At 32.2% G+C, this 27,854-nt stretch overlaps 2 protein-coding genes across 11 annotated transcripts in view; both read left to right on the top strand.

Annotated features, from left to right (window-relative positions):
• LpR1 (Lipophorin receptor 1) overlaps nucleotides 1–24,998 on the top strand; it is a 512,507-nt gene extending 487,509 nt beyond the window's left edge. For 7 of the 10 annotated variants that reach the window (XM_085947360.1, XM_085947361.1, XM_085947364.1 and 4 more), the window contains exons 5-16: nucleotides 188–411; nucleotides 623–887; nucleotides 1,506–1,754; nucleotides 3,131–3,431; nucleotides 3,730–3,948; nucleotides 4,040–4,184; nucleotides 5,817–6,023; nucleotides 6,640–6,838; nucleotides 7,353–7,424; nucleotides 10,553–10,668; nucleotides 20,953–21,111; nucleotides 22,740–24,998. In XM_085947360.1, the coding sequence (XP_085803486.1) occupies nucleotides 188–411; nucleotides 623–887; nucleotides 1,506–1,754; nucleotides 3,131–3,431; nucleotides 3,730–3,948; nucleotides 4,040–4,184; nucleotides 5,817–6,023; nucleotides 6,640–6,838; nucleotides 7,353–7,424; nucleotides 10,553–10,668; nucleotides 20,953–21,111; nucleotides 22,740–22,784 (2,201 nt within the window). In that variant the 3' untranslated portion in view covers nucleotides 22,785–24,998. Of the gene's footprint in view, nucleotides 1–187; nucleotides 412–622; nucleotides 888–1,505; nucleotides 1,755–3,130; nucleotides 3,432–3,729; nucleotides 3,949–4,039; nucleotides 4,185–5,816; nucleotides 6,024–6,639; nucleotides 6,839–7,352; nucleotides 7,425–8,165; nucleotides 8,586–10,552; nucleotides 10,669–20,952; nucleotides 21,112–22,739 lie in introns of all 10 variants that reach the window. The other 3 variants (XM_085947362.1, XM_085947363.1, XM_085947370.1) reach the window with 2 other exon arrangements.
• On the top strand, nucleotides 10,676–20,929 carry LOC147072235 (5'-AMP-activated protein kinase subunit gamma-1-like). Its single transcript, XM_085947371.1, has one exon. It carries the CDS (start codon nucleotides 16,188–16,190, stop codon nucleotides 17,772–17,774), a length of 1,587 nt encoding a protein of 528 aa, XP_085803497.1. The 5' UTR covers nucleotides 10,676–16,187; the 3' UTR covers nucleotides 17,775–20,929.
• Nucleotides 24,999–27,854: the final 2,856 nt, after the last annotated feature.

The raw sequence follows: 27,854 nt of genomic DNA, 5'->3' as shown, positions 1-27,854 counted from the left end.
GCAACCCTAACTATTATACGTAATAGGTATGTAAAATTAATGATATTGTGTGATGTCGTACACCTTCACTAACAGATTTTGCTTTGAAATGGTTACGGAAAAACTTTAATAATCGTGTGCTTAGTACTTAATAATGCAAGTGAGAAGTGTTGAAGAGTTCTCATCGAAAATTTCTTCACATAACTAGATGAGACTTGCCGATCGGACCAGTTCACCTGTGCCAATGGCAAGTGCATCCAGTCGCGGTGGGCGTGCGACGGAGACGCCGACTGCGAGGATGGAAGTGACGAGTTGAACTGCAAACCTTCGACTTGCGCTTCCGGAGAATTCGCCTGCGGCAATGGCCACTGCATCAACATCGCGTGGAGGTGCGACGGTGACCCGGACTGCACGGACGGTTCTGATGAAAAGGTTTTTACTTATCCATTTTCTTCCTAAGCGATGTTCTTATGCGGCGTATGTCTTCTCTTTTTGGTGCCGCCTGTATCGTTTGACTATTATCACAAAAAAAAATGACCAGAAACTTTCATCATTATCAGAGAAACTTGCCTTCTTTTTAGAATTATTCCCCATTACATATGTTCTTGAATAATTAAGTAAGTGTAATTACTTATGTTACTAGGGTTGCGTTGACGTGACCACCAAGGCATCACCGTGCGCATCTTCCGAGTTTGAATGCAAGGACCGCATCACCTGCTTGCGCAAGTCGTTCCTGTGCGACGGGAACCGCGATTGCCCTGGTGGCGAGGACGAGGATCCTGCCCGCTGTCCGAACATCACGTGCCGACCAGACCAGTTCCAATGCAAAGACAAATCCTGCATCCCAGGACAGCTTTACTGCTCCGGCACTGCCGAGTGCGTTGATGGCAGCGACGAACTCAACTGCAGTGAGTATACATTTTGCATATTAAACGTACGTATCCAATATCAAGTGTCTGTTCGTCAATTAATAAACCGACATAAATTTAAGTTGGAGAACATTTTTTCGTCTCACCTGAAAGTTCAAGGATAGAAATAACGTCAAAAAACTGTCAAAAATTGCTTCATTGACTTCATGACCTTTTTATTCTAGAACATAGATTACGTTTTTAAGCAAGAAATTATTATCTATATTATATACGTACCTATACCTACTGTATACCTATCTAATGGGTGTTTATAAACATACATAATTATGTGGATGTTTAAAGCTACATTGTTCCAATATACTTACCTTTAATTATATACGAAAATAATATAATATGTATGTACTGAATATATTATTAATTTCAATATTATTAAGAAGGTACCTAGGTGGTAAATGCCACAGGAAAACAAAATTACAAAAGCTCAAATTTGACAACAACAAAAAAATTGTTATTTTTATTAGTTTTTAGATAAAATATACAAAATTTTATTATATTTACTGGTCTGTGATACACTGACCCACTTGGACTTCATTGAATGTCTTGGCAATCCGTCTCCAACCATGCATATAGTAATTACATTTTTATACTTCCTTACAGCTGCTGTAGTGCAACATTGTGACAAAAAGACCCACTTTGACTGCGGCGGGGGAATTTGCATCCTTCTTTCTAAAGTCTGCGATAAGAAACCCGACTGCCCCAACTTCAAAGATGAACCCTCGGATAAGTGCGGTATAAATGAGTGTGAGAAAAATCACGGCTGCTCTCAATTGTGCGTGGATACACCTGCAAGCTATTACTGTGATTGTAATCCTGGCTTCAAGTTAACTGATAACCAGACATGTGAAGGTACTTACTAAATTTCAATTGAAAATTAAATTTTGGACAAAGTTATACATTGACCAAGAATCAAGTCAATTCAAAGAATTGGCAACAATTGCTTTATTAATATTGTCGGTTCTTCCTACTACTGTATACTGTGAAAGATCATTCAGTGTAATGCACTTCATAAAAAACATATATCGAAGCCAGTTGACAGATGTAAACTTATGCCGTGTCCGCATTTAAGAAATTATGATAATTATCGTAATTGAAACAATGAAACAGCCATGCGGCTCGCAATGGAAAAAAGGAGTGTTGAGTAATTTCCATTTGCATTATTTTTAAATAAATGGAATATGTACTAAAATGTTCAAATGTCTTTTATTAAATGGACTTGTCTATAAATAAATTGATCCATTTTTTTAGTAAATAAAATTTAGTTTTAACTTTCTCAATCACAACAAAAGTGATATTTGATGCAGCCCCCTGACGTTTCCATAGAACTGTCAATGTCAATTGTGCAGCCTCAGTTAAATTTCACGTGATAACCACTGATCTAACCTATATTGGTTTTTATTTCTGGTTGATACCGGTCCACAAAATATTTTTCTTATGTTCACCGTACAGTTCGGTTATGAGGAATATAGCGGAAAATACCCGATGTACTGGATTATTTGTTAGTTTGGGTTAGTTTAGGTTGGGTTAGGTTGGGTTAGGCCGCTGGTGTTAAAAGATTGATTCTAGATTGACTCTAGATTCTAGATGTTCTTTTACTTAGAACATTCTCAAATCTTGGGTACCTATATTCAGTATAAATATAGTACCTATAAATACAGTAAATATAAGCTAATGAACATAAAGATTCTTATTGATTACTCAATCATATCAAATTCTATGCAATTTCATGTGCAATCATTTTAATTTAGAACTGAATGTGAAAACTATTTTTACTAATGTGATTTTGATTAACTTCTGTAAGAATTTCTGAATTAAATACATACACATAATATTATTGTGTATCCACTTAATTTATACTGATAGTTTTCTTATTATTACAATATACAGTAAGTACTCTCTCAGTAATTCGCCACCCCAAAAACCAGACAAGTTTCCAATTAGTGAAAGCGGCGGATTATAGTGCAATAAACCCGTCTCATCTACGTTGTATACTTGTACGCGGCGGACCACTGAATTTGGCAATCGAATACCGGCGAATTATAGAGCTTGATTTTGTGCTTTCAACTAGTAAAAAAACGGCGCATTATAGTAGTTGTCGGATAATCGAGCGGCGGATTACTGAGAGCGTACTGTACTTAAATAAAATAGTCGGGCCTCTTTTTTCGAATGACAATCACCACAAAGCTAAACGTAATTTTTATTAATCATTTTTATGTTTTTAATAGATATCAATGAATGTGATGACCCTGGAAGCTGTTCTCAAACCTGCATAAATGAAAAGGGTACCTTCAAATGCCAATGTCATACAGGATACATGAGAGACCCGAGAGATTTCACAAAATGCAAAGCAACTGAAGGTCATGCTTCTCTATTATTTGCCCGACGATACGATATTAGAAAAATCTCTTTGGACCACCACGAGATGACAGCTATAGTCAACAACACCAAGTCAGCGACTGCTTTGGATTTCGTGTTCAGAACTGGAATGATTTTCTGGAGTGATGTCAATGAACAGAAGATTTACAAGTGAGAACAATATTATCATATTACAGAGAAGAAAATAACTCAAACAACAGTTAAGGTCCATCAGATATATTAACATGTTCACATCCAAAATATTATATTTATGGTTTTTTAAAAATTCAGACCAATTACATCTCATAGAAACTATTCTTCAGAAAAGATATTCACTTCTAACAATCAATAAATTAAATCTACTTCATGTTTTTATACCATAAAATACATCTTATATTATGTGAAGTGGTGTTTATCAATAAAATTAGCGATAATTCACATGTTTTAACTATTTTTTTTCTGATTTAAGAGCACCAATCGACGAGGGCAGTGAACGGATAGTTGTAATCTCCAACCAACTAATAACATCAGATGGTCTTGCTGTAGACTGGATATACAACCATCTTTATTGGACCGACACAGGCAAAAACACTATTGAGCTATCAAACCTTGAGGGAAATATGCGTAAAGTCCTTATAAAGGATAATTTGGAAGAACCCAGAGCTATCGCACTAAATCCTATCGATGGGTAAGCTTCTTGCATGTATAGTAATAATCCAATAATATTATAATTTCTGTATACACATGCTAGGGTAACCAAATATATTTCTTTTTAACAGTTGGATGTTCTGGACCGACTGGGGAGTGGAACCTAAAATTGAGAGGGCCGGTATGGATGGGACCCACAGACAAACCATTGTTTCATTTGAGGTTAAGTGGCCAAATGGTCTTACATTGGATCTTGTAAGAAAACGAGTGTATTGGGTATGTATAATTTTATTAAATAATAAAACTAACCAATTTAATACTGTTACATACGTCGACTATATACTTCTTCTCCCATCTTTTCATAGATTGTTTGCTTTTCTTTCTGGTATGGAGGTGATTGCAATATTTCTATATAATATAGATTGCAATAATTCTCATTAACCCAAAGGGTCTCAGTAACCCATTCGACTGACATGGACATCCATAAAAATCATTCTATGTATTATTTAGATATGAAATATTCATTGGAAAAGGTAAATTTACATTAGCGCTGCTAAACAATACTTAAGAGCTTTGACAGAATGGAGGTTATCTTAGCAGAATTTTAATAAGGAACAGTTGTTAGCCATTCACTCGACACATTGAGTAGAAAAAACAATATGTGAATTCTTTGGACGCAGGATTCGAACTGTGATTCACAGCTTCAGAGATAAATGCTCTGCTAGCACTCATTGATCATTTAATGCTAAATCAATATAATATGATATCTCGCCCACATGCTCAGCGTAGGTAAAAATGGAGCTTTTATGGTATTTTCAGAGCATAACCCTGGACATTCCTTAAACATTGTAGATAATCTATTTATATAATTTTGAAGCCTTATTATCCTTTATATTTATTTTAAACATTTGATGACTATATAAAGTATTTTCATTACATAAAATAGTATTCTTTTAAACCTCTCAATCTAATGTTTTAGAATATAGTCATATTTCAGTACATCCATGTGCAGTGATGTTAAGATTCTTTAGATTTATTAATTTTTAAGCGCATTTACAAAACCATTAGTAAAATTAGTGTTAACACTATATAGTGACATATTTACGATTAAAATATATATTTATAATCTTAGTGATCCCAAATTTGACAAGAATTAGGCATTTTATTGTTCAAAAAATGGGCACGATTAACACATTTGAAGATAATTCTAAAAATACTGATTATAAGCTATGTCTTTGACCATTCAAATGTGATAAACATCCTATGAATAATGATTGCTTTATAATAATTATTGACCTAAGTATACGGCAGTATTTTTTTTGAATACGCCATTTCTGTTGGGATTTCCCAGTGGTTAAGCACAAACGATAAATGAAGTAGGGAGTAAGATCACGTTAACGCACATGTTAGAACATGTACCGTTTTTTTAAAAAAGATTTTTTTTTCGGTTAGCTGAGGAGTGGCTCCCCCATCCATTCTTTAGATAAGTTTGTAGGTCTGTATGTGAATTTTTGTATAACATACTATTGTCACCTGTGTTTCTGTTCCTTTTGTGATTTAAAATATTTTGTTTGGTGATTATTTTTATCTAATTACTATTATTACAGTATGTTTGTTTGATTGCGTAAGTACCTATATTATTAGGTTAATTCGAGAATTTAGTGTTTGACAGTTCATAGTCGAAAGTTAAATGCTCAAAATAAAATATATGTGTACATTATATCTGTCAAAATGCAGATGAAACTACATAGTCTTTTCTTTTAGTATTTTTTTATCCTGATATTCGGTACACATCACTGACGTAATAGGTTTTGTATTAGGTAGTATGTTGGTAATCGGTAGAAATGTTAATATATGATAATCATATCTCTTGTAACGTATAGATGATATAAGTTTTTTTTATTGTAGGTTGATGCCAAACTAAATCTGATTTCCTCTTGCAATTATGATGGAACAGGCAGAAGAGTAATTTTATATTCTGCCAGTCATCTGAAACATCCATTCTCAATAACGACATTTGAAGACTGGGTGTACTGGACCGATTGGGATAAAGCTGCCGTCTTCAAAGCAAACAAATTCACTGGAAAAGATATTCAGGCTGTTACAGCACAGATGGTATTTTTTTCAAATTAATTGTTCATTATATCAAACTAATTTTAAATTGGATTAAACTAAATATATTTACTAGGTACAGGTACTAGAAAGTCATTTCATTAATTTATTTTCACACTTTTCTTTAGTAAGCGAACCGTGTGTTAATAAATTTAAAGTGTTTATCATCTAACCCAATAACCGTTTTTCAAAATAGTAATTGTGTTATGGGAAATATGAAATCAATGTTAAAACTTTCTAATCCAATCTTCGGTCAATGAATCAATATGTGTGATTTCTATCTCTGAATAATATGTTAAATCAAGAGATGCATTTTAAATTAAAAATAATAATAAACACATTGTAAATCCGCCATCGTCATAGATAATAACTTTCGTTTGCCCATTGCATCACAAAGTTTAGGCATTTATATCACATTTAGTCATCACTGCATGTAATGTCATTATCATAATATAGTCAGTGTCATTGTCATTCATCAATAGTAATATTATAATAATATTAATATCGTTATTTACCTATTTAAGTATCATAAATGTGTATAACTGTCAATGTGGGCACTATTCTTCTTATTTACATATTGTGCACAAACCAGATTTTATTATGTAATATGTGCTTTCAGCTGCAGAATCCAATGGTGATACACGTATACCATCCATACCGTCAACCCGACGGCGTCAATCACTGCGCAGCTGTCAACGGTCACTGCTCTCATCTTTGTCTGCCAGCGCCTCATGTCGGTCCTCGGGCCCCCCGCGTCTCGTGTGCCTGTCCACAGGGCTTGCGATTGATGCCTGACAGACTCATGTGTGTCGAAGATGGTACGTATAAGTCTTTATCTACAAAAATATCTCTAGCAATAAAAAATATTGTGGGAATGAGGTTGTACTGTCCGTCAGCATCATTCAATGTATTACAAATCATAATAGTTGCAGCTACGAGTATGAGCTCTGCAATGCTACGTAATAAAATGCTTAGCAATATTGAATAAATTAATGCGCAATTAATTGAGGGCTATATAATATGTACGTATGATCATTGAACACACGTCATTGCAAATCAATAGTCAAAATTATCATAAATAATTTATTTATTATTGTTTTCTGTATCCACATTGCATGTTGACAAAATTGTTGGACAAAATACGATAAATCAAATTTATTTTTTTTGGCTGATATCAATAATTTTCACCATAATAATAAATAAGCAATTTTTATTTTGTGCTTTTTTGTAATGTTTCTTTATATTGGCACTATTTTCATTATTTCAATTTTTATTCATTTGTAGATTATATTTTTGTTTTATTATATTTATTTTACTTCTTCCTTTAAACAGAATCTCTAATGCCTGTTACAATGGAGCCCACCACTGTAGAAGTTATAAATGAGGAAATAATGACAACACATCGTGAGTACCCGTCTCCCTTCCTATCGAGAACCTCTCCTAACTGACACAATTTATTTTAAACTCTATCTTTCAGCCTAACAAAACTTTTTTCTCACCCCCATCTCATCTATTCATTGATATCTTAGGTTTGGGCTTAGTTTGAATTTAATTTAAAACGATATTCTTTAGTTTTAGTCATACCGCTTGCTTGATGTCCCTTTACTCCTGCAACAAAAATAATTTAAAATCAATATTGAAATGAGACATAAAATCTATACTATCGAAGGAGAAAATGTGATAATCATTATTAATCATTTGATTTTCTATATAAAGGTTGTCAGTACCTTCCGATGAAAAAATATTAACATTATTTAAATAGAATACTCAAAAATTTCTTCTCTGTACATTTCAGCTATGTAAAGGAATATAACTAATAAAAGTGAAAGAATAATCATATTAATATACCTACCATGATAAAACTGACAATATGGAAATACGCAACTTTCAAAATTTTACATGACCTCATGTTAATGCATAGCTATAAAAAATAATATGATTTTCACATATTTCTTAAGTCACAATAGTACACATAACTACATTTATTATCCTTTACATGCTTTTTAACTTGTGCATGCAACCTTCGTTGCATTTTGTTTTTCTTTGAGGTGTGTGAATCATAAAATTTATGGTTTAATTTTTATTTTTATATACCTAATGCATGTTCATTTTATGTTGCTTTATTGTTGTTGATTGGCTTTACAGGACATGACATACCATTAGATCCAGCTCTACTTATTACCGGCAGTCCATTCGACTTGAAACTGTACGGAAATGGCATTTACAATATAATGAAACCGGGTCGATTATCGGATATGATATCTAATCTCTTTTATGAAATGGTTGCTAGCATTCGAAAACCTGAACAAAACATTCTCGAGAAAACAAATCAACAGGATAATAATATAACATCGAAACCTTCACTGAGAGCCGTATATTGGGAAAGTCAAAAAACACAGAAGGAAGGTTTCTATGATGTGTTCTACAGAAAAGATAATCCTCAACCTGGACCTGAGATTTGGGAAGGAGAAGAAAACAGAAACGGGATAGGAATCACAACGAGTTTCGAATACGATATTTATAAAAACGAGTTCAATCCATCAGCTGTGCCATCTCAGGTCGACGGTAATGAGATGACAACATATTATGACACACGCATTGTCTTTTCTTTTTTCACCAATCTCTCAGCAGCATTTTGACGGTGTTTTTCGCTATAATTATGCATTCTTGTCCACTGATTTGCTAGCCGCCATCATTCATTTGTATGCTATCATTGTAAGTGAATGGGTACCAAATCAAAAATCATATAAATCGCCAAAGGATTTACACATTCCGCATTCTGCCTACAAAACTAATATGTTCAATAAATTACCTAAAATATGAAAATATAACATTAATCATCTTCATGCAACATGAATGCTTTACCTATTACATTTCGACGACTTTCTACAATTTTGTGGAGGTTTTAAATTATGTAAAAACAATTCTTTGTTCATAGAATTATCACTTCTGAATTATTTTACAAAACTCTTAGCTTTTATCACAGGTGAAAGTTTTTTAGGTGGTGGGACGTGTGATTTGCTGATTTTTTCTGTCATATGTTTAATATTAAAAGACATGCCTGAGTAAAAATAATAATATATATTATGTTATTATTGATGAAATAAAATTATTTACCTACTTACCTACTTTTAACCATTGCTAATTTTGTCTGCTAAAATTGCAGCAATTGTTGCTTATTTTTCAATGCCGTTAACAATATATTATTATTGTATGTCATTATGTAATAGCTTTGAAACACAGTGCTTGCTGCCACCATTGATGTTTACTGTCTTCTTTTTCGGTGAAACAATGATTTTTTGTTAGAAACAGTTGAAAACGAATTCAATCGAATATATATTATTATTTTATACCTCAAATTTAACATCAAAATTTCTATGCTAAATGAGTTTCTGTTCAGTCAAACTTGCTTTTTCAAGTAATCAACTTATTTTAATCGGTGGTGGTAGTTTTACTGATTAATCAACCCCAGCTTTGCCTTTATGTAAAATAAATTAGGTACTGTCCAACAAGACGATTTAGGCACAAGCCAGAAGTCGCTGTCGTCGACTAAATAGGAGGAGCTTGTTTAGTACACAGTTTTAACATGTAGGTAACTCGTCGCTAACCGGAAGGCGCTATAATCGAACATGGGAGGAGCTTGTTAGTTCACAGTTTTAACACGTAACCAAGAAGATCTTGTTGGACAGTAGTTACCTATTTTATTTTGACTACTTTCGATTTATTTTAAACCCATAAATTTTAGTCATTAATAACATTCAAAAAGAAAGAGAGTACACAAGCCTAAGTTTATTCATTGTATTTCCCCATAGTGAATTACGCATATCTGTTACTAAGTTACTAAGCTCAGGGACTTAATTTTTTTTTATAATGGCGAGTTAATAGTTCAATACATTGAGGTTTTTTAATCAAGATTTAGTTTTATTTGCATTGGCTCATATATATTTATATCATGAATATATTTTATTAAGAAGTACATCAAAACATAATACATTATCTATTGAAATTAATTATTACATTATAAACAATCAAAAATATTGTACATAATACTATAGTTAAGTTAGTAATAACATTTTTGTGTACGAATTACATGATAATATCATAATTAATTATTAGAAACAATCCAGTGATTATCAATAACGGTTTCACGATATCTTACGGTTCCATGTGTGATCAGGGTTTCCGAATGAATTTGGAAAAGCTCGCGAGAAAAAGCTCATATTATAAATTTAATGGTATCAACAAATTTAAATAATCAAGGTTTTCACCTGACCTATTAATTAACAAACCAATAATTCATTCATTTGATATTTGGCTACATATAATTTAAAAAAAATTAACACAATATTATTTATTATCATGACTTTTCAATATGATCAATGGTTTCTGCCACACAAAAAAAGTTGGGAATCACTGGATTAATCAAATGAAGTTTAGTTGGGGTTGATGATCATTAAATTTGTATGGTTTATGTAATAATTTATGTATTGTCATGTTAATATTTCTCCACTAATCTCAACATTTTTCAAAAGGGGTGTCCGATGCTGATAGAAACACAACTGCAATATCACAAGATGGCCAAGGTACTGGAGTTGTGGCAGGAATCGCCATCGCTATTATATCTGGAATCTTGATATTAGTAGGCTTGGTAAGTACATTTTTGTTTAATTTGATATTTCTCTTCGCTAATAAAGAACAGGTTCACAAGTATGAATCTCAGCTATATTTAATATGGTAACTCCTATGCTAATAACCAACATGTCATAATAGTTGGTGGCAAAAACATTCCAAATTTACGGGATTTATTATTTCGCTATTTTATATTTTGTCACACTGTCATGAAGATTGTCATAAATATATGTAGTAAGTATTTACATAATTATCAATCCATCTAAAAAAGTTGATGGAGGATGCAACACGCTGCTCACTGAGATCCGTAGAGTCGATGGCTGCTTCCTTCGAAGGTAAGTATGTATGTATTTTGTGTATACCTCTGGTCAGTCTGGTTGAATGTCTCTGGATTAGTTAGATCAGCTGTATTGGTGGCTTCAATCCTCGTAGCAATCTTTTAAGCTGTGACGAAGACTTCTATCTATCTGTTAAATAGTCCTGGCATGAACTTCTTCATAACGTATAAATAGACCAGAGTCTGTGTGCGGGTCCTTGATAGTGTGTGGCAATGGTTAGCGTCGTATCTGTAGTTGGCAACGAAGGCATTGCCCTTCTAGTATTCTCCTTCGGAGAGTCTTCACATTGACCCGTAGGTTGAGACCTTCTTTCAGATTGAATATCTTCTTCCCATTGTCTATCTTCTATAGGTTGATTAGGACAAGTGGGATTAGTCTGTGTCGGCTACCTTGCATCATCCCATCCTATGGGTGCTCTGCAATGGAAACCCAGCGTCGATCGGGTCCGGATGTTACATCGTCTATGTCAATGATCATCCAAGATCCCTTGGATGATCACTTTGAGAAGTTTCTCTTTTCCCTCATGTTGAATGAATAATAGTCAATTGAGTTAGAATCCAGGAATCCAACTGCACTCAGGTAGTTCTGTACGGTAGCGAAGTTTAGCCGGATTCTTGAGCTCCAATTTACAGCTTTGGCAATTTTGATGCCTTAGTCGGATAGCTTTTTCATTAATCTGGCGATTTCCTTCTTCTCATGTAGTACAATTAGGGTGATGGGAGCTAGTATGGATGAGGGGACTTTTTTCACTGCCAGCACGTGAGTGTTGGCTTTTTTGGGTCGTTTGCAAGAGGCGAGTTGTTGATGATGGCAGGGTGCCTTTGATTTTGGCGACCCGCGTGAGGATGTTCGGCTGCAGAGTCTTGATGTTGAAATCGTACTGCAGGGGTCGTCTGTGATGTGGGAAGCCTTTTTGGAGTGCGAGGTTGGTGGAGGGCATCCAAATGGTCCTCTTCTTTTTCAGTGTTGTTCAGGTTTTGATTTTGTTTCTGACAGTCTTTAGTGATAATATTACGTTGTTGCTAAGAATCTTTATTCATAACTTAATTGAGAATATTTTTCAACGTTGGGACACCAAATTTAGTATTTATTCTTTGGTGCATACTTACAATGTAGTTGCATAATACACAACTACAAAGTCTGTTCTAACCGTAAAATACAAGGAAAATAACATCATAATAATTTCCAAATTTGCAGTTGCATATTATCATAATATTATTTTGAAACATTACTTACTAATTACACAGATTGGATTGCAAAGACAAATAATTAAAAAAAAAAACTTAGATAAAACCTCAGAACTAAAAACAAAAGCTCTGAAAACAAAAGACTATTTAATAAAAAAAAACGCTGAAAATTTCCCGCCGAAAACGTCTTTTTTTATACTTAGATTATAACAATAAAACATTATTTTTCCGACAAATTATTGACTTCCCACCTCTGTGAGGTCAGCTTTAACCAGTGCTGCCAACCGTACTATAATTATAGTATTTGTACCAGTGTTGCCATCTTTTTCTATGCTGATTATAGTACAAAGGCGTAAAAATTATAGTATTTCTAAAAAATATATAGTACAGGAACATTTTTCGTCTTGAATCCTTTAAAATTATAGTATTTTGGTATATTTGGCGTAAAATTATAGTATTTTACATTTTTCGCGGAATTAAAATTATAGTATTGTACTATAATTATAGTACGGTTGACATCACTGATTTGTACTATAATTTTGGTCCTCGTACTATAGGGTGAATGCTATAGTAATGGGACATTTAAGGAAATGACTTTTTTAAAAAGTGTATAAGTCAAAGAATATTAGCCTCTAGGGAACATATCTGATATGTGAAGATGCGGGTTGAATGAATTTTAAGAAAATACATGTTAAAATAATATAACCAAAAGCATTTATTAGAAATTTTTATTCTTCGAAAAAAAATAAGAACACATAGTAATGGGACACCTTTGACATAGTAATGGGACGCCAGTGGTACAGTTATGGGACACAGCATTTAAATCAAACTACAGATTAGTTTAGATACCTAAAGTCTTAGCCTGAAATAGATCTTGAAGATTATACCTAAATACATAATTAAATATTTCACACTTACAAAAATAAAACACATTTGATGACAAAAATTATAAATAACCTATGTTGTAGAATCGAAACACAATAAAAAAAAAATTGTTTTTGTAATGGGACAGTACAGTGTTATAGTAATTGGACACCCGATCAATAACTGAACGCAAAGAGCTAATCAAATAAAATTTTGTAAATAAGCTAATAATAAATAAGCAGAATAATAATAAATGAGCTGATAAGTAAATCTCAATGTATATAGATATTTCGTAGTCCCTCGCACTTCCCTGAGAAGTTTCTTCCCGAAATTCACAAAACATGTATTAAAAAAATGCCACCGAAAAATCACCGTTCCTTATAGGAAGTGATAGTACAAACGCGTGTTTTTGCGATTTTGAGGTGACTTCAACTAAGAATTATATTTTGTAAGTAGAGCCAACTAGCGACGGAAAAATACAAATGTAGCAGCGGCGGCTCCTCTAACACCATGCATGTGCGCTGCACTGCTTTTTCCTAAACATCACTCAATGTGCAACAATGCTATTCATAAGTCATCACTCGTTTATCGCAATTTAATCCATGTAAATTTATACCAAAAGCATATACTCAGTAAACAGTCACCGAATTCGTGCGCTCGTCGGAACGCACAAATATGGATCTTAGTTTGCCGTTCATATTACATTGGTTAATAACAGTTCAAGCCGACACGTGAAAACGATAAATAACTCATGAATACATAAAATTTTATGACCATTAGGGACGCAGCTCAAAAGTTACGCGGAAAAATGTAGTAACTGAGATTTAGCAGGATTGATAAAAAAATAGATTTTTTTATTTAAATCTCATATAAATTCATTGAAAATAGGCTGATATTGAATAAAAATTGATTATCAACATAAATATTTTGGATCGATCCTTTATTCCTTCTATATTTGCAAATATTTGAATATAATTTTATAAAAAATTAAAATCTCAGTTACCATGTTCTTTCTCATAGTGAGTGAATATGTATAACATGATGTCATATTTTTAACAATGCAGGCATTTTGCTGGAGTTTTATTGCTTTTTGTAGACGAAGAAACTGACGATTTGTCGAGAGTCGAAAAATACGTACCTACCTATTCAAAACAATCGATAGTTTTGTTTTTTTAATATTTTCTTCAAATATTATTTCTTACATACAATTCAGTATGATTTCTGCGGTCGTCGTTATAGTCGGCTTTTTTAGGTGTTTTGTCACGTTATTTCGATAGTTTTGTTCATAAAAATAAATTCATAACAATATTATATATACTTATTGTTTAATCAGGGAAGTGTATGTGTTTTAAAATGATAAATTTTGAATAAAAGATTTATAATACGTAATACTTATAATTATAGTTCAATCAGTGAAGTGTATGTGTTTTAAAATGATGTCGGTAAACGTAGACTTTATCAATAATAATAATAAGAGTCAGAATAAAAAAAGGATGGTCTTATGACATCTGTGGAAATTGAAAAGTGTTTTTCAACCATTAAAAGAATTAAATCGTCTTTCAGAAATACTTACCTTGAATCAGGACTGACTTAACATGTCTACCTGTGTTAAGCATTGAGAAAAAACTTTTACAAACAGTTCAAGACTTTAATGAGAAGTGATTGAGGTGTTCGCTAAACAGAAACAACGCTGAATTGATATGCTTTTTAAATAAGGTAAGAAAATTTTGAGTGCACCCCCAATGAAAGCAATTTTGGAAACCACCGGCCGCCACTGAAATGGAGTCATATAAAGAGGAAATGACAGAATAGATTTGTTTCCTTCACACTTACAGAAATGCTTAGCTAATCTTATTTTCGGAGTATATAGTTGAGGTGTCCCATAGCTAATCCTGTCCCATTACTATAGCAGTCACCCTATACGATATAAAACAGGTATAGTAGGTACACCCAAAATACTATAATTTGAATATCGGAAAAAATATGTAAATAGTACTAAAATTTCAACATACCCGTTAAATAAATTGTTGCAAACACTATAATTTCGCAATATAAGATGATTAAATTTGGTGAACTTCGAAAAAAAAATTACTAGAAAAATGAAATTTATTGAATTCTTCGGTAAGCATTTTTGGTGTGAAGAGGTAGACCTAAATAAAAAGGGGTCTCGGAGTTTCTCAAATTCTCTGTTATTTTTTTTCTCAGAAACAAAAAACCTATACATTTTCAACAGAATAATATGACAACGCGTACTATGTATTTTCCCCAAATACTACAATTTTGGAGGCTCTGTACTATAATTTCACTTTGAAAAGATGGCAACACTGGCTTTAACTGGCAATACTAATCGACTTGTCACTTTTTATCACCTAGCCATAGATAATAATTTACGTACATCATCACAACAGTGACCAACCTTTTAAGTTTAAGTCTACCCGCGAATATCTCAAATTACATTGTTACTGAATTTTAACGTTATCTGTCAACAGTTTATTATTTTCTGTTATTATTAATGTAATATGTGTTTTGATGTGAAAAGTGATTAATGTGCTGACAATTTTGTAATACTGTATAATTGTTGCACCTTTGGTGTTTTGATTTGAGGACTTTGTGATGACAGCAATTTATTTATGCAAATGTCGACAAAAAGTAGTAATCGGGTAGTATTATGAACTACATATTTTCATTGTGGCATATTATGCAAGTCACTCGAACTACCAATGAGACGTTGATAAACGCGTTTTTTAAACTGAGTGATGTATTTCTTGAAGGAAATGAAAAAACTTCGATGGTAATCGGAAAGGAACACCCCTATTTGTGTTAATCAAAGGTTATTTTAAATTAAGTACTTAAAAATGTGCTTAACCTCAACTGGTTAACCGAAATTTTCAAGTGATTGCATCAGCCTCAAAAACCGTGCCTAAAGAAATACATAAGTACTGCAAGAAAATAAAGATGTCGACAAGCATTCGCCCTGTCCTATTATTGCCGTGCCGCTTCCTGTCTGAATAAATAATTTGGTCCTTCTAACTAGAACCTTTCAGAATAATTTTAACAATAATTATCCAAGAATCCAACATGCAGCGCTGTGCTATGTCAGCTAAAACCTCATTGATCCATAATATTGAGAAGAAAACACATGAATAAAAATGGCTGAAATTACTCCTGATATCTTGGAATCTTCTAAAGATCTACGAGATCACTCCGATCAAGGAAGTGATCAGCTTTATCACCAAACTATTCACACCACATCTGGAGTGAGTCACCACCCGTCTCTCTTTGATGCATTTCGTCCGAGAGCTAAATCAGATGCTCGTCCCTCAGATTCAAAAAAGAATTCGTCTCTTTTCCAATTTGTCAGGTCCACTTTCCGCAATGTGGGATCAAACAGACCTAGCACCGTTACTCCCAAAGATGGCTCTGCGCATCCTTATGCGGGCAGTGATGCCAAGTACTATCACACCGTGACAGCGACCAGTACCTCTCGGCAGACTAAGACGATGACCAAAGTCATGGATATCTTTCGAAGTAAACCGGCGCAACCTCAACCGGTACGTGACAGGCGTCGTCAAGCTTCCGCCGGTCAGTTAAAAAATACAGGTCTGAATCTTGCCGTGATGCAAAAAATTACCGAACACACCATTTCGAAAGAATTTGATGATCTCCAAATCGAAACACAAAAAAACTATCCTAACTCTATCAAGGACTTCAATTTTTCAGATGTCATCTATAGAATCTCACGAGCACTGCCGAAGGAAAACTCTTTCCTTGAACAAAAAATATATTCAGACTCGAAATTAGACGATTCATCGATATTCATAAATTTTTTTAAAGCTCACAGTTGCCATAACTTGATACCGACGTCTGTAAAATTAATCGTGTTAGATACCCGCTTGCCGGTGAAGAAAGCGTTTGATGCTCTCACTTATAATAAAGTGCGTGCTCCGTTGTTGTGGGATTCGACTATTCAACAATTTGTGGGAATGCTCACCGTGACTGATTTCATTTCCATCTTAAACAAATACTACAAGCAAAATGTACCATTAGACGTCGACAAAGATCAAACTTTACAAATGTGGCGAAAACTAATTGAAACATCTCTCGTTCCAATGAAGTTTATAGAGCCAGAGAAATCATTATTTGATGCCATTAAAATAATCTTACAAAATCACATACACAGACTGCCTATCATTGACCCGGCCACCGGTAACATTTTGTATATTCTAACATTGAAACGCATTTTCAGATTCATGTTTCTTTACATTAATAAATTTCCAATGCCTTCTTTTATGAATAAGAAAATATCCGAACTTAACGTTGGAACTCTGGAAAATATTGAAACTGCCTCCAAGGATACCACAATTATTGAAGCTATAAGAAAATTTATTTCGCATCGGGTTTCTTCGCTTCCAATTATCGACTCCGAAGGCAGACTTCAAGGGTTATATGCAAAATCCGATATCAGCCCGCCGGATAGTAAATCATATGACAACTTGGACCTCACATTGAAAGAAGCCACCGCTCACCGGACAAATTGGTTCGAAGGTTTATATACGTGCAGTCTTGATGAATCTCTCTATGATGTGGTTTCCCGAATTATTTATTGTCAAGTGCATAGACTAATTGTTGTGGATGATCAAGAAAAGTTAATCGGTGTCATTTCTCTATCGGACCTGATGCACATAATTGTGATGCGGCAGCATGATGAACAAGCAGCTCTTTCCCATATCACATAACAGGTCAAGTTACTGATAAATAGAATGTGTCACATAAAAAAAACAAGTTCTCATCATATTCTTGAAAAATGTACTACATACATACAAAACGTATTATTGTATTTTACATATACACATCGAAATAGATTTATTATCAAAATATGTACATACATTATTTATATACATATCAAGGACTACATTATATTTACAAATTTGACTGTTAAAATTCTATACATAACAATGTTTGTATTTGAATTGAAGTTAAATTCATTAGTCTTTCAAAAGCATTCATGACTCCCCGTAATTTTAAATAACTTAATTCCTAACTACATTTAATAAAATTATTAATATAAAATGAAAACATATTTAAAGTAGGCGGTCATTCAATTTGTTACATAATATCCTTTTGGTGTATTGAAAAATATGCTTAGTACTTCTAATTTCAAAAATGTACCTAAGTACATATTATTACATTAGTTTAATAAATTGAATGAGGATATTTGATGTATTAATAATTATTTCGCTATTTTCCTTGGGTACCTACTTATTTCCATTAAATATTTTGGTACTTCAAGTACATCTTTAGTTTCTTATAATATGTTTTTTTATATTCCATTTTTCACATTTAATAATTAGATACATGCATAAAAGAATAATAATCCAAGAATAATTATTTATTTCGCAAATGCTTTTTCCCCGCCCTACCAACCATGTGTGTAGAGCAGTTAGAGATTATTTCCTCTTTGAACTTTGCTACTCAGTATTCTGTCCAAGAGTGTGGGTGTGAATTTGTAATATAAAAAATTATACTGATTGTAAATAAAATATTAAAATATTACCGACTATCAAATTTCTAAACATTCTATTTTTAATTGCTTACTTATGTAGTTTTGAAAACACTGGTTGATTACAGTGATACATTATAATGAAATATTCAAATATTCTGTTACTATATTCTACATACATCTACCTATATTTTTAAGAAATAAAAAGATTACATTGAAAACTAACTGTAAACTGTTTCATTTTATTTGACATTCATAATTCACATAGTTCGTATACACTTGACTCTCGATTTCAAAATATTCTTACTCAAATTCACTTCACGTGATTGATATTGTTTCTGAACAACTGAAAGCAGTGGCGGGTTTTATATAACACAAATGATGCAATAAATTCGTCATAATATTTAAAAGGAGGCCTCTAACATAGAATAAATTATTAATGTATACCAAAACCTTATTTAGTCAAATAAAAATATATCAACTAGATAGTAGATTTTGTGCAACAATTATTAGACATTGAATACCTATCTATGTAAACAGTGAAAAGTTATTTATTTATTCTGTGCATACAAATCTGAAATTGGTATTTTAATATTTTTAGTTTTCGAAAAATAGTTTATTTACGAATAAGCAATGCAAATAAGACTAAATTTTATACAAATAAAAAATATTTGGAATTTATGTTTTTTTTATTGTGGGGTGCCTCAAAATCAATCAGTGCGTCAGGCCTCCACCACCCTAAACGCGCCACTGACTGAAAGTATAAAAGTTCAGGACCACTTAGTGTCAATATTTCTCCTTCAAGTATTGCAAAGTATGTAGAATTGATATCTAATAAAACCCTATTTTTATGGCTATTTCTTCCTCATTTATACTATCAATAAATGTAGCAACGTCTTCTAATTTAGAGAAATCCTTAAATCGCACGTTAAACTCCGTTAGAAATGTTGGTATGTGATTGAAATACTGACTAACCATTATATTTTGCATAGGTACTGTCATCTCCCTCCATTTTAGAAAGTGGCAAGCATGCTGTCACTTTTATTCTTTGTGGTTTTTCGTCTGGATTCGGGACTTGGAGGTGAACAAATAACACACCGGAATTGTGATGGAAACGACGAGATGTATTTACGTTTAATATTATCTAATGGTTACATTTTTATACAGTTACAATTTCTTTTATATGCGGAGCTCGAATAAACGTGTTTTCCATTCGGGGGTGTAACAGTACCCATCTTACACTCGGACCTCATATCAAAATTTCACATTCCTTTTATTGTCGTTCATACAGTGAAAGTTTAGTTTTAAATGTATTTACTGCACTAATCAATTCAATTAATGACTTTTTTCCCCTTGAAGCTGTAGGTTCAATTGATTTAATTTTTCTGTAATGTCGCAGAGAAAGGCAAGATCAAGCAACCACGTTTTGTCATCTAGTTGATAATACTCTGTTCCCTTCTTTGTTAATTAATGTTTAATTTTAGGTAACATATCTCTGAATCTTTTCAAAACTTAGCCCGACTAAGCCACTCTACGTCTGTATGCAACAAAAGTTCGCCATTTCCCGATCCACATTATTCTAATAATCATCGAAATTGCCTTCTTTGTAAAGCTTTACCACGAATTTAATTCACAATTTTAAAAGCAAGATTCATCACGTGATTCAGGTTTAACACTTTTGAACATAACGCCTGCTGGTGTATAATGCGATAACTGATAAAAGTGGGTATTGCTTCATCATTTTTACATAAAGTAATAAACCCAACATGATTCCCAACCATTGCAGGAGCTTCATCAATCGTTAACGATATGTACTAGTTTATGAATAGGAAATCAAGTACGATTAATATATGACTTAAATGCATTAAAGATATCTTCTCCTCTGGTTCGTTCCTTCAGTGTTAAAACTGTTCATAATTCTTCTGGAACATATCATAGCTGGAACATCAAGTAGTTTTGACTCGTTTCAAAAAAAAATAGTACAATATATTATTATGTCCGCGATCAACCAAAAATACCTTTGCGATCGACGCACTGGCCATCCCTGCTATATATTATATAAATAGTTTTTCAATAATCACTAACTAATACAGAATGCTTAATTATAGATAGTTTTGAATATTATGTTAGTAGTTACGATTTCTTAAGACTAATAAGAATTCACAATGTTCTCACCATTTAACCAGCTACTGTGTTGCAAACTACTCAAAAACAATTAGTTCCAAAGGAACTGGTCAGCTTCTTATACTGAGTAGGTACATTTTTAGGCCCATGACACTATCGGCTAATCGCTGATATTTGCCAAGCTTCTATTGTATATGTGCCAAAGTAAGGAAAGGTTAACAGTGTAATGGCTTATAATCACATTTGATTTTGGCTTACATATTATTAAAAAATCTCTGTCGTTCTTACAGGTTGCTATAGTGGTGTACCGCCATTACCTGCGCCGTAATGTTACATCCATGAACTTCGATAATCCTGTCTACCGGAAAACGACGGAGGATCAATTAACCCTGGAAAAGAATGGCTATGCACCCGGCAGTAAACTTTATCCAAGTACTGTTGGAGAAGAGGTAAGAGCACTAACCGCAAGGGAATGTACGCAAGCCTACATCAGATAATTCTTTTAAGAAGTGTTACTTATGAACCATGCAAGGATTTGCTATACCCATTTAATTTTTAACTTACTTTCACCACTTTAATGAGGATATCTGGCAGCCATAGTATGGTAAATTCCTACTATTATTACGAACTGGAAATAAATTCAACTTTAGAAACATGCTTTTTTAGTTTGAATCAAATACTTTCTAGAGATCTTTCAATAATAGAATCGGAACACTTTTATCTAAATAATGTTTAGCATGTAAAGGTATGTTTTGTAATGTATTCAAACAATATTAATAATTGGATATCGATTATTGCACCTATAGATTTTATTTCATTATTTTGATTATCCTGGTAGACAGCATCTATATTCATAGGTCAAATTACTAGAGAAATAAACATTTTATTCTAAGTACCTACATTGTATTTGTATAAATTTCCTAAAAATATATAATTTTTAATTTGAAGTAATTAAATATTCATGAAAGTATGAGATTTTTAACTATGTGTATGATATTCATAAGTTGTGATAAGACTTCACATAATTGTTCGGTACCTACTCATAATAATAATATTAACCGTAGTGTAAAGTGTCATTTATATTTCGATTCTTTTCAACATTTTAAAGACACGGCACATTATTATCATCTATATATTTATGTATTAGCAGTAAAAGATAAATGTAAAAATATTGCGAGTGTGCCAACATAAAGATTTACCTAAGCAGTATTAAAATAGTAGTGATATGTCATAAAAAAATACTCAAATTGCCAAATAATTTGTATATAGAAATACGATAATGTTATTAGATTTAATTTGAGTCTCTTTTTTTAATTAAATTTATATGTCATCAATATTTTTTCTATCTATTCATTAAAATGAATAAATTATATAACAAGTATTTTTTACAATTTTTTTACATGCATTTTCATTTGAGGGTTATTTTTACTAATGGTGAGTTATCCCACATTTATGTATAATATTATATTACTTATTTTCTATTGTTATTCGACATCCTGCAAAACATGAGTTATGTCCAAGTCCATAATTATTATTAAATGAATTCTCCCATTTTGAGGGGAAAAATCCTGTCTGACATCAAAAATTTGCCTAATAATTAATGTGTAGGTAAATACTAAAGTGAAATTGAATTATGAATTCAATGTATAATATTGAAATGCGAATATATCCTGGAGCGGCCAATATTGAATTACAATGCCAGTTTACAATATAGAATATTTAAAAATAAATTACTAACATGACTCACGATAATATCATTATTACTCTTTACACTGATTTTTTTTTTAACTACATTCGAACCTATATATGGGCCTCCGCGGAATGGAGCTTTGAATTAACATATTTTTGTTTTTACGAAAACTGGATGTTAGCCACTTGTTCAACCTATTAGGTCCATACTCTAGATAAAAACACACATTGAAAAACAACATGAATTTGCCAAACCCGGGATTCGAACCCAGGACACACGGCAATATAAGCCTGACACATAACCCTCGGCCGTCTTGGCCATTACACTCAAATATTTTTCAATTTCCTTATTAGTGGCGCTAATTGTTATTTTGTTTTTTATTTCCAGGCACAAGAGCCCCTCACAACTTCTGGGACAAATGACTTCGTATAAATAGACTAATATTCCAGAGTTTTATTATAAAAAAACAAATGCTCAATCAAAACGATGCAGGAAGAATCAACTAAATTTTCATAAAACTGATAATATTATGTGAATGCGTAAAAACCTACACTTGTTTTGTATGTGTTTATGTGTTTTTAAGCACATTTGTTAGACGTAGTCTACCAAAATCGAGGAAGGCCTGCATATTATTATTATGTATAGTTATTTTTTCAATGGGCCAAATAATGCTCCTGCCTATTTTAAACCACTGGTGTATTCGATACATGTTCATCTATTCATTTAAATGCACCGTATAGATCAGGGGTCACCAGGATTTTTCTTGAGTGCCATTAATCCAATGTTATAATTGTCAAAAGATGTCAGCATACTAATGTCCTATATTATCTCTATACATTACTCGGATCTCAGAGCAGAGCGGATCAGTTCTGGATGTGTACCTACTGTACGATTCATACTTTTTTCATCGGCATCTAACTTAAACATGCTTGATTGCTAATTTTTATGAATAATATTTACTAAAGTTCCAATGTTACTCCTCATATTTTTTCATATATTACAAAAGCATTTACAATCACAAAATGACAAGATAATATGCCATCTATGATAACGTACAAAGTTTCAATCATTTGTACCCACCCTCAAACTGCTTCCTATTTTCATCAATACTTGTAGTAAATTTATGGGGGATATGGATACATTATTGTCTACGTAAGATTCTTCTTCATGTTGCACAATAATTGTTGGGAGTGCCACTTGACGGCTCATATTATATCTAAAAGTTCAGACCCTCGGTTATGCATCCATTATCCATACATATTACATAATATTATTATTATGTATGGTAAAAGTATTGTCTTACATTTTTATTTATAGATAAAGAATATTATGTTAGATATAAAAATGGCTAGAAAATCACATCTCTAGTCTTTTTTAATAATCTTGACAGATGATATTAGTATCCTCGTTGCAAATCCAAATATTAATGAATAAAAAATATTTTTTAATGAACTAATTTTTATTATACTGGTGAAAGAATTGTGGGATTTAAGCAGGAAATGTAATTTTTGGATGTAGCTAATTGTACCATGCACCGAGTACTGTGATTTACCAAGTAAATTTTTTTTTGCTATAAATGTTAATTTGTACTGTCTAGGATTAATTTCTCGGAAAACTTGACGAGATCTGCACTTGAAATATTTTCCAATTTTTGTTTCAATGAAATATTTCGTATTAATAATTATTTTTTAAATTATTTATGGAAAGAAATCTTTCTTATATTATTTGCTGAAATTGTTTATGTAGCAGATCTCTGCATATTCTTTGTATCATCTTACATGTATGTATTTTTTTATTTCAATGATAGCATTGTCAGTAATAAAGGTTTCGTTTTTCATATATTTTTTTTATATTGCCATGTATAGCTCATTATAATAATCATTAACTAAAAGAGGCTTAAAAGAGAATTGTATATATGAATCATTTTTCTGATAAATTATATTATTGACCTCGTCAATATACCTATGTTACTGAAAAATCCCTAATTGTTTCTAGTTTTTGTTATCTAGTAAAGACATTTTAGATTAATTTTAGAATAAGCGCATTGTAGATTATCGGATCTTAATAATTTGTATTTTAAATGAGTGTGTTTAATATATTAATTCATTGTAGTTAATTTGCGTAAGAATATAAACTCCACTGAAAATCGAGGAGATGTCGGGCTAACTTTGGTAACCACTCCACCTAGTACAAAGTATTTCCCCACTTCATTACTTTTCTCTGGTATTCACTACCGGTGGCGATGAATATAAACTCATTATTTATGAATATAATGTATGTTTGATATATTATGTGTGAATGAATTGAATGCTTTGAAAGGCTTGAATAATTTATAAAATTATCACAAAAACCATTAGACCTAAAAATTCGAAATCCGGCCAAAATGATGTTTAGATAATTTCATAAACATGAAATATTCTTCAAGTTATGTTAATATATACTCGTATATAAGTACAATAAACTGCATGACACTGCTAAGTTTTGGATTGCTGGAATTTACAAGAATAAATGTGAAAAGTATGATTTTGTAAATATTATTATAAACGAGTAAAATAAAAACTGTGTACTTGATGAAGTTTTTTATTGTTGTATTTATTGTGCGCAAACATGAGTTCTTATTTTTTAATATAATTTCAAATTTTATTATTTCATCTGTTTTATTTTCATTCCTCCATTCCCGATACCCATATTATATTGATATATTATGAATCGGGTGGCTACCTTCCACTTTCAATTATAAAAGATATTACTATCTATTAGATGAGGACACTTCATGTGACTGGAATTGAAATTTAAAATGACATAAAATTATAACTCAACATAATCCAATAAAACATTGGAAGGAAATATCAATCAGTGGGATGGCTGAGCCTACTTAACAGTGCTCAAACAATACACAGCTAACAAAATGTGTTACCCCATATTAGTTTTAGTCTCAAATTTTATGGTAATAGATAAATACACGCTAATATATTTTAAATTTTAGAGGTTTAGACATTATTAAATCAATAATCAACATAATGATGGCGTAATGCTTCGATACAGACTAAAATCGTAGACATGGGGTGGTAGGTGGAATGCTCTATGGAAGGGGGATGCATCTTTAGTTTCAATCTTCAACACAACTTCCCTCCGCACTAGTTAAGAAGTCAGACTGTACTTGTCACGGGTTTCAGTCGAAAGCCTGAAATTCCTAATCGGGTAAATAACTTAAAAATGGTTATTTAGTATTTATTTATTTAGAAAGGAGTATTACAGCATTACAGCGATTGACCAATGCGCCCATAGGTATACATAATTAATACACAATTATAAAAATTACTTAATTACAAAATAACCAGTATAACAAGAAAGTAGAAAAGACAGTATAATATAATAATGCTTATGTAAAATGATAAATACAACTATAAATTTAACCTGTTTATTATCAAATTAATTGTCTATATTTGACAATACTGAGGATGGTGATAACTCAAAATACAGGCATTGTCAACAATCTCCATCGATCTTGAGTGATCCTGCGCTGATCTGCTTGCTTCAGTATTTTTAATTAAGTAATTTTCTTGACAATGTCGTTCCATATCTACAGCTCATACCCTCACGACTTCCTTCGATAACACCAGTATTCACACCTCTTCTCCATCTAACAATACCATCATGACATAACCCAAAGAGTGTAAGCAGAGGTGAAATTATTCTGTATGGCAGCAATAAACAATGGTGAAACCATATTGACAACTTTGCAGGAAAAACCAATTAGTGATTTTCCACATTTTTTTAGTAAGATCAGATTCAAATTACCTACATTTATTAATATACAGTCGAACTCGATTATTACGATCACGGATATAGGGAGATCTCGGATGTAATGAGGAAACATTCGTTGACATTTTAATTTATGATTTTCTCCATACATTTATTCACTGTTATAACGAGCAACCTATCGGATATACCGAACTAAAATATCATCAAAAATTTTCTTAAAACTGTTAATGTGTCGATCGTTTAAAAACATTTCGACCCTAAGCAATAAAATCCGACCGGACAGGATGCCGCCAGGATCGCATTACGTTTATGACACTAAGTTGCGTCGCTAAATTTCAAAACCCGCTATAACACCTTTTTGAAATAATTAAGATATATATGGAATACGTGTATTAAATAAGGCTCTAAGTACCAAAAAGTAGTATTGCCTGTAGTTACAAAATACCGAGTCATTGCAGTAAAATTTCATGAAGCAGACCTTTTGAAAAATGTAGTTTTACAGTGTGAATCAATCACGGCAGCTTCCATAATTTTAGGTATTAAGAACTCGCAAGTGTCAACACACCATCGTCAGTTATTTTATATTTAATGCCGTTGACCACTGCAGTGCTACATACACCATTATAAATAAAATACGCCAACGGACTTACAACGTCGACAGGTTTAATTATTTTGCTGTATTTTTTTGACTTGCTTGAGGCACTTAGACTATAGTTGAAGTTATTGGCGTTGGTATGTAGAACATTTTTCTATAATAATGTCAGTTTTTATGTTTTTGGTACTTAGCGCCTTAATTAATACACGTATTCATATATCAATGAATTCGTAATTAAAATCTCTACATGAAAACTTTACCGCCTCTTTCAAAATCCGCTACGATTGTCATTTATGAAACAAAATCAACGCGTCTATAAATTCCCGCTATAAACTATATTATGTAACATTCGAAAACCGCTTTAACACAACTGTCCAATAAAATACAATAGGTATGCAAAATATTTCCAATAATGATCCATCATTGGGCAAAAAAAGAAAAACATCAATAATCCCATTATCCATAAACTTTTTTTTTTACTGTTTACTGTTTTTATTGATTTTCTTAAAAAAATGAAAAAGTGTTATAGCGGGTTTTGAACCTTAGCGACACAGTTAAGTGACTGAAGTACCTACCTAATTGGTGTTCGCCGACAATATTGATAAAGTATCCATGCATATCGTTGAAATAAGTAAAAAATCAAAAGTTTGTGAAGTCAGTAGGTACCTACCAGCGTTCATTACAATAAACTACTTCTTTTGTAGTTTATGAATACCATGCTTGTTTCGCGGATTTTTACGATGGCTTTCAGATTTTTTATTTTCGACTTTTTGTGTTATGTGACCGCTCATTTAAACATACTTATTCTCTGATATAATGAGCAAATTCAGTGGGTCCCATATTCCTCGTAATAACCAAGTTCGACTGTAATATATTTTTTGTTTTGTGTTTGTAGTTTTAAAATATTTATAAGTTTTCAGTTTTTCTTATGCCCAAAATGAGGTATTGTAAGTTTACATCCCGAGAATAATATACATATAATGTTTTTCTTTATGATTAAAAATATTATGGGAAGTAACCCATAATATTTTTTCATTTATCATGAGCATGAAAATTTCGACATGGATTTAGAAATAAGGAGTTGAGGATTAAAAAGGTACAAGTGACATAGAAGTTATGACTAGTTAAGTTAGATACACCCG

The sequence above is a fragment of the Rhyacophila brunnea genome, unplaced genomic scaffold, assembly GCF_057557595.1.
Source record: "Rhyacophila brunnea isolate RB1 unplaced genomic scaffold, BYU_Rbru_1.0 scaffold_2, whole genome shotgun sequence".
Lineage (NCBI taxonomy): Eukaryota > Metazoa > Arthropoda > Insecta > Trichoptera > Rhyacophilidae > Rhyacophila > Rhyacophila brunnea.
This window is presented reverse-complemented; position numbering and strand designations above follow the sequence as displayed.

Bases quoted from the DNA above. Each gene is read 5' to 3' on its own strand.
- LOC147072235 (XM_085947371.1), top strand. From the start codon at position 16,188: ATGGCTGAAATTACTCCTGATATCTTGGAATCTTCTAAAGATCTACGA.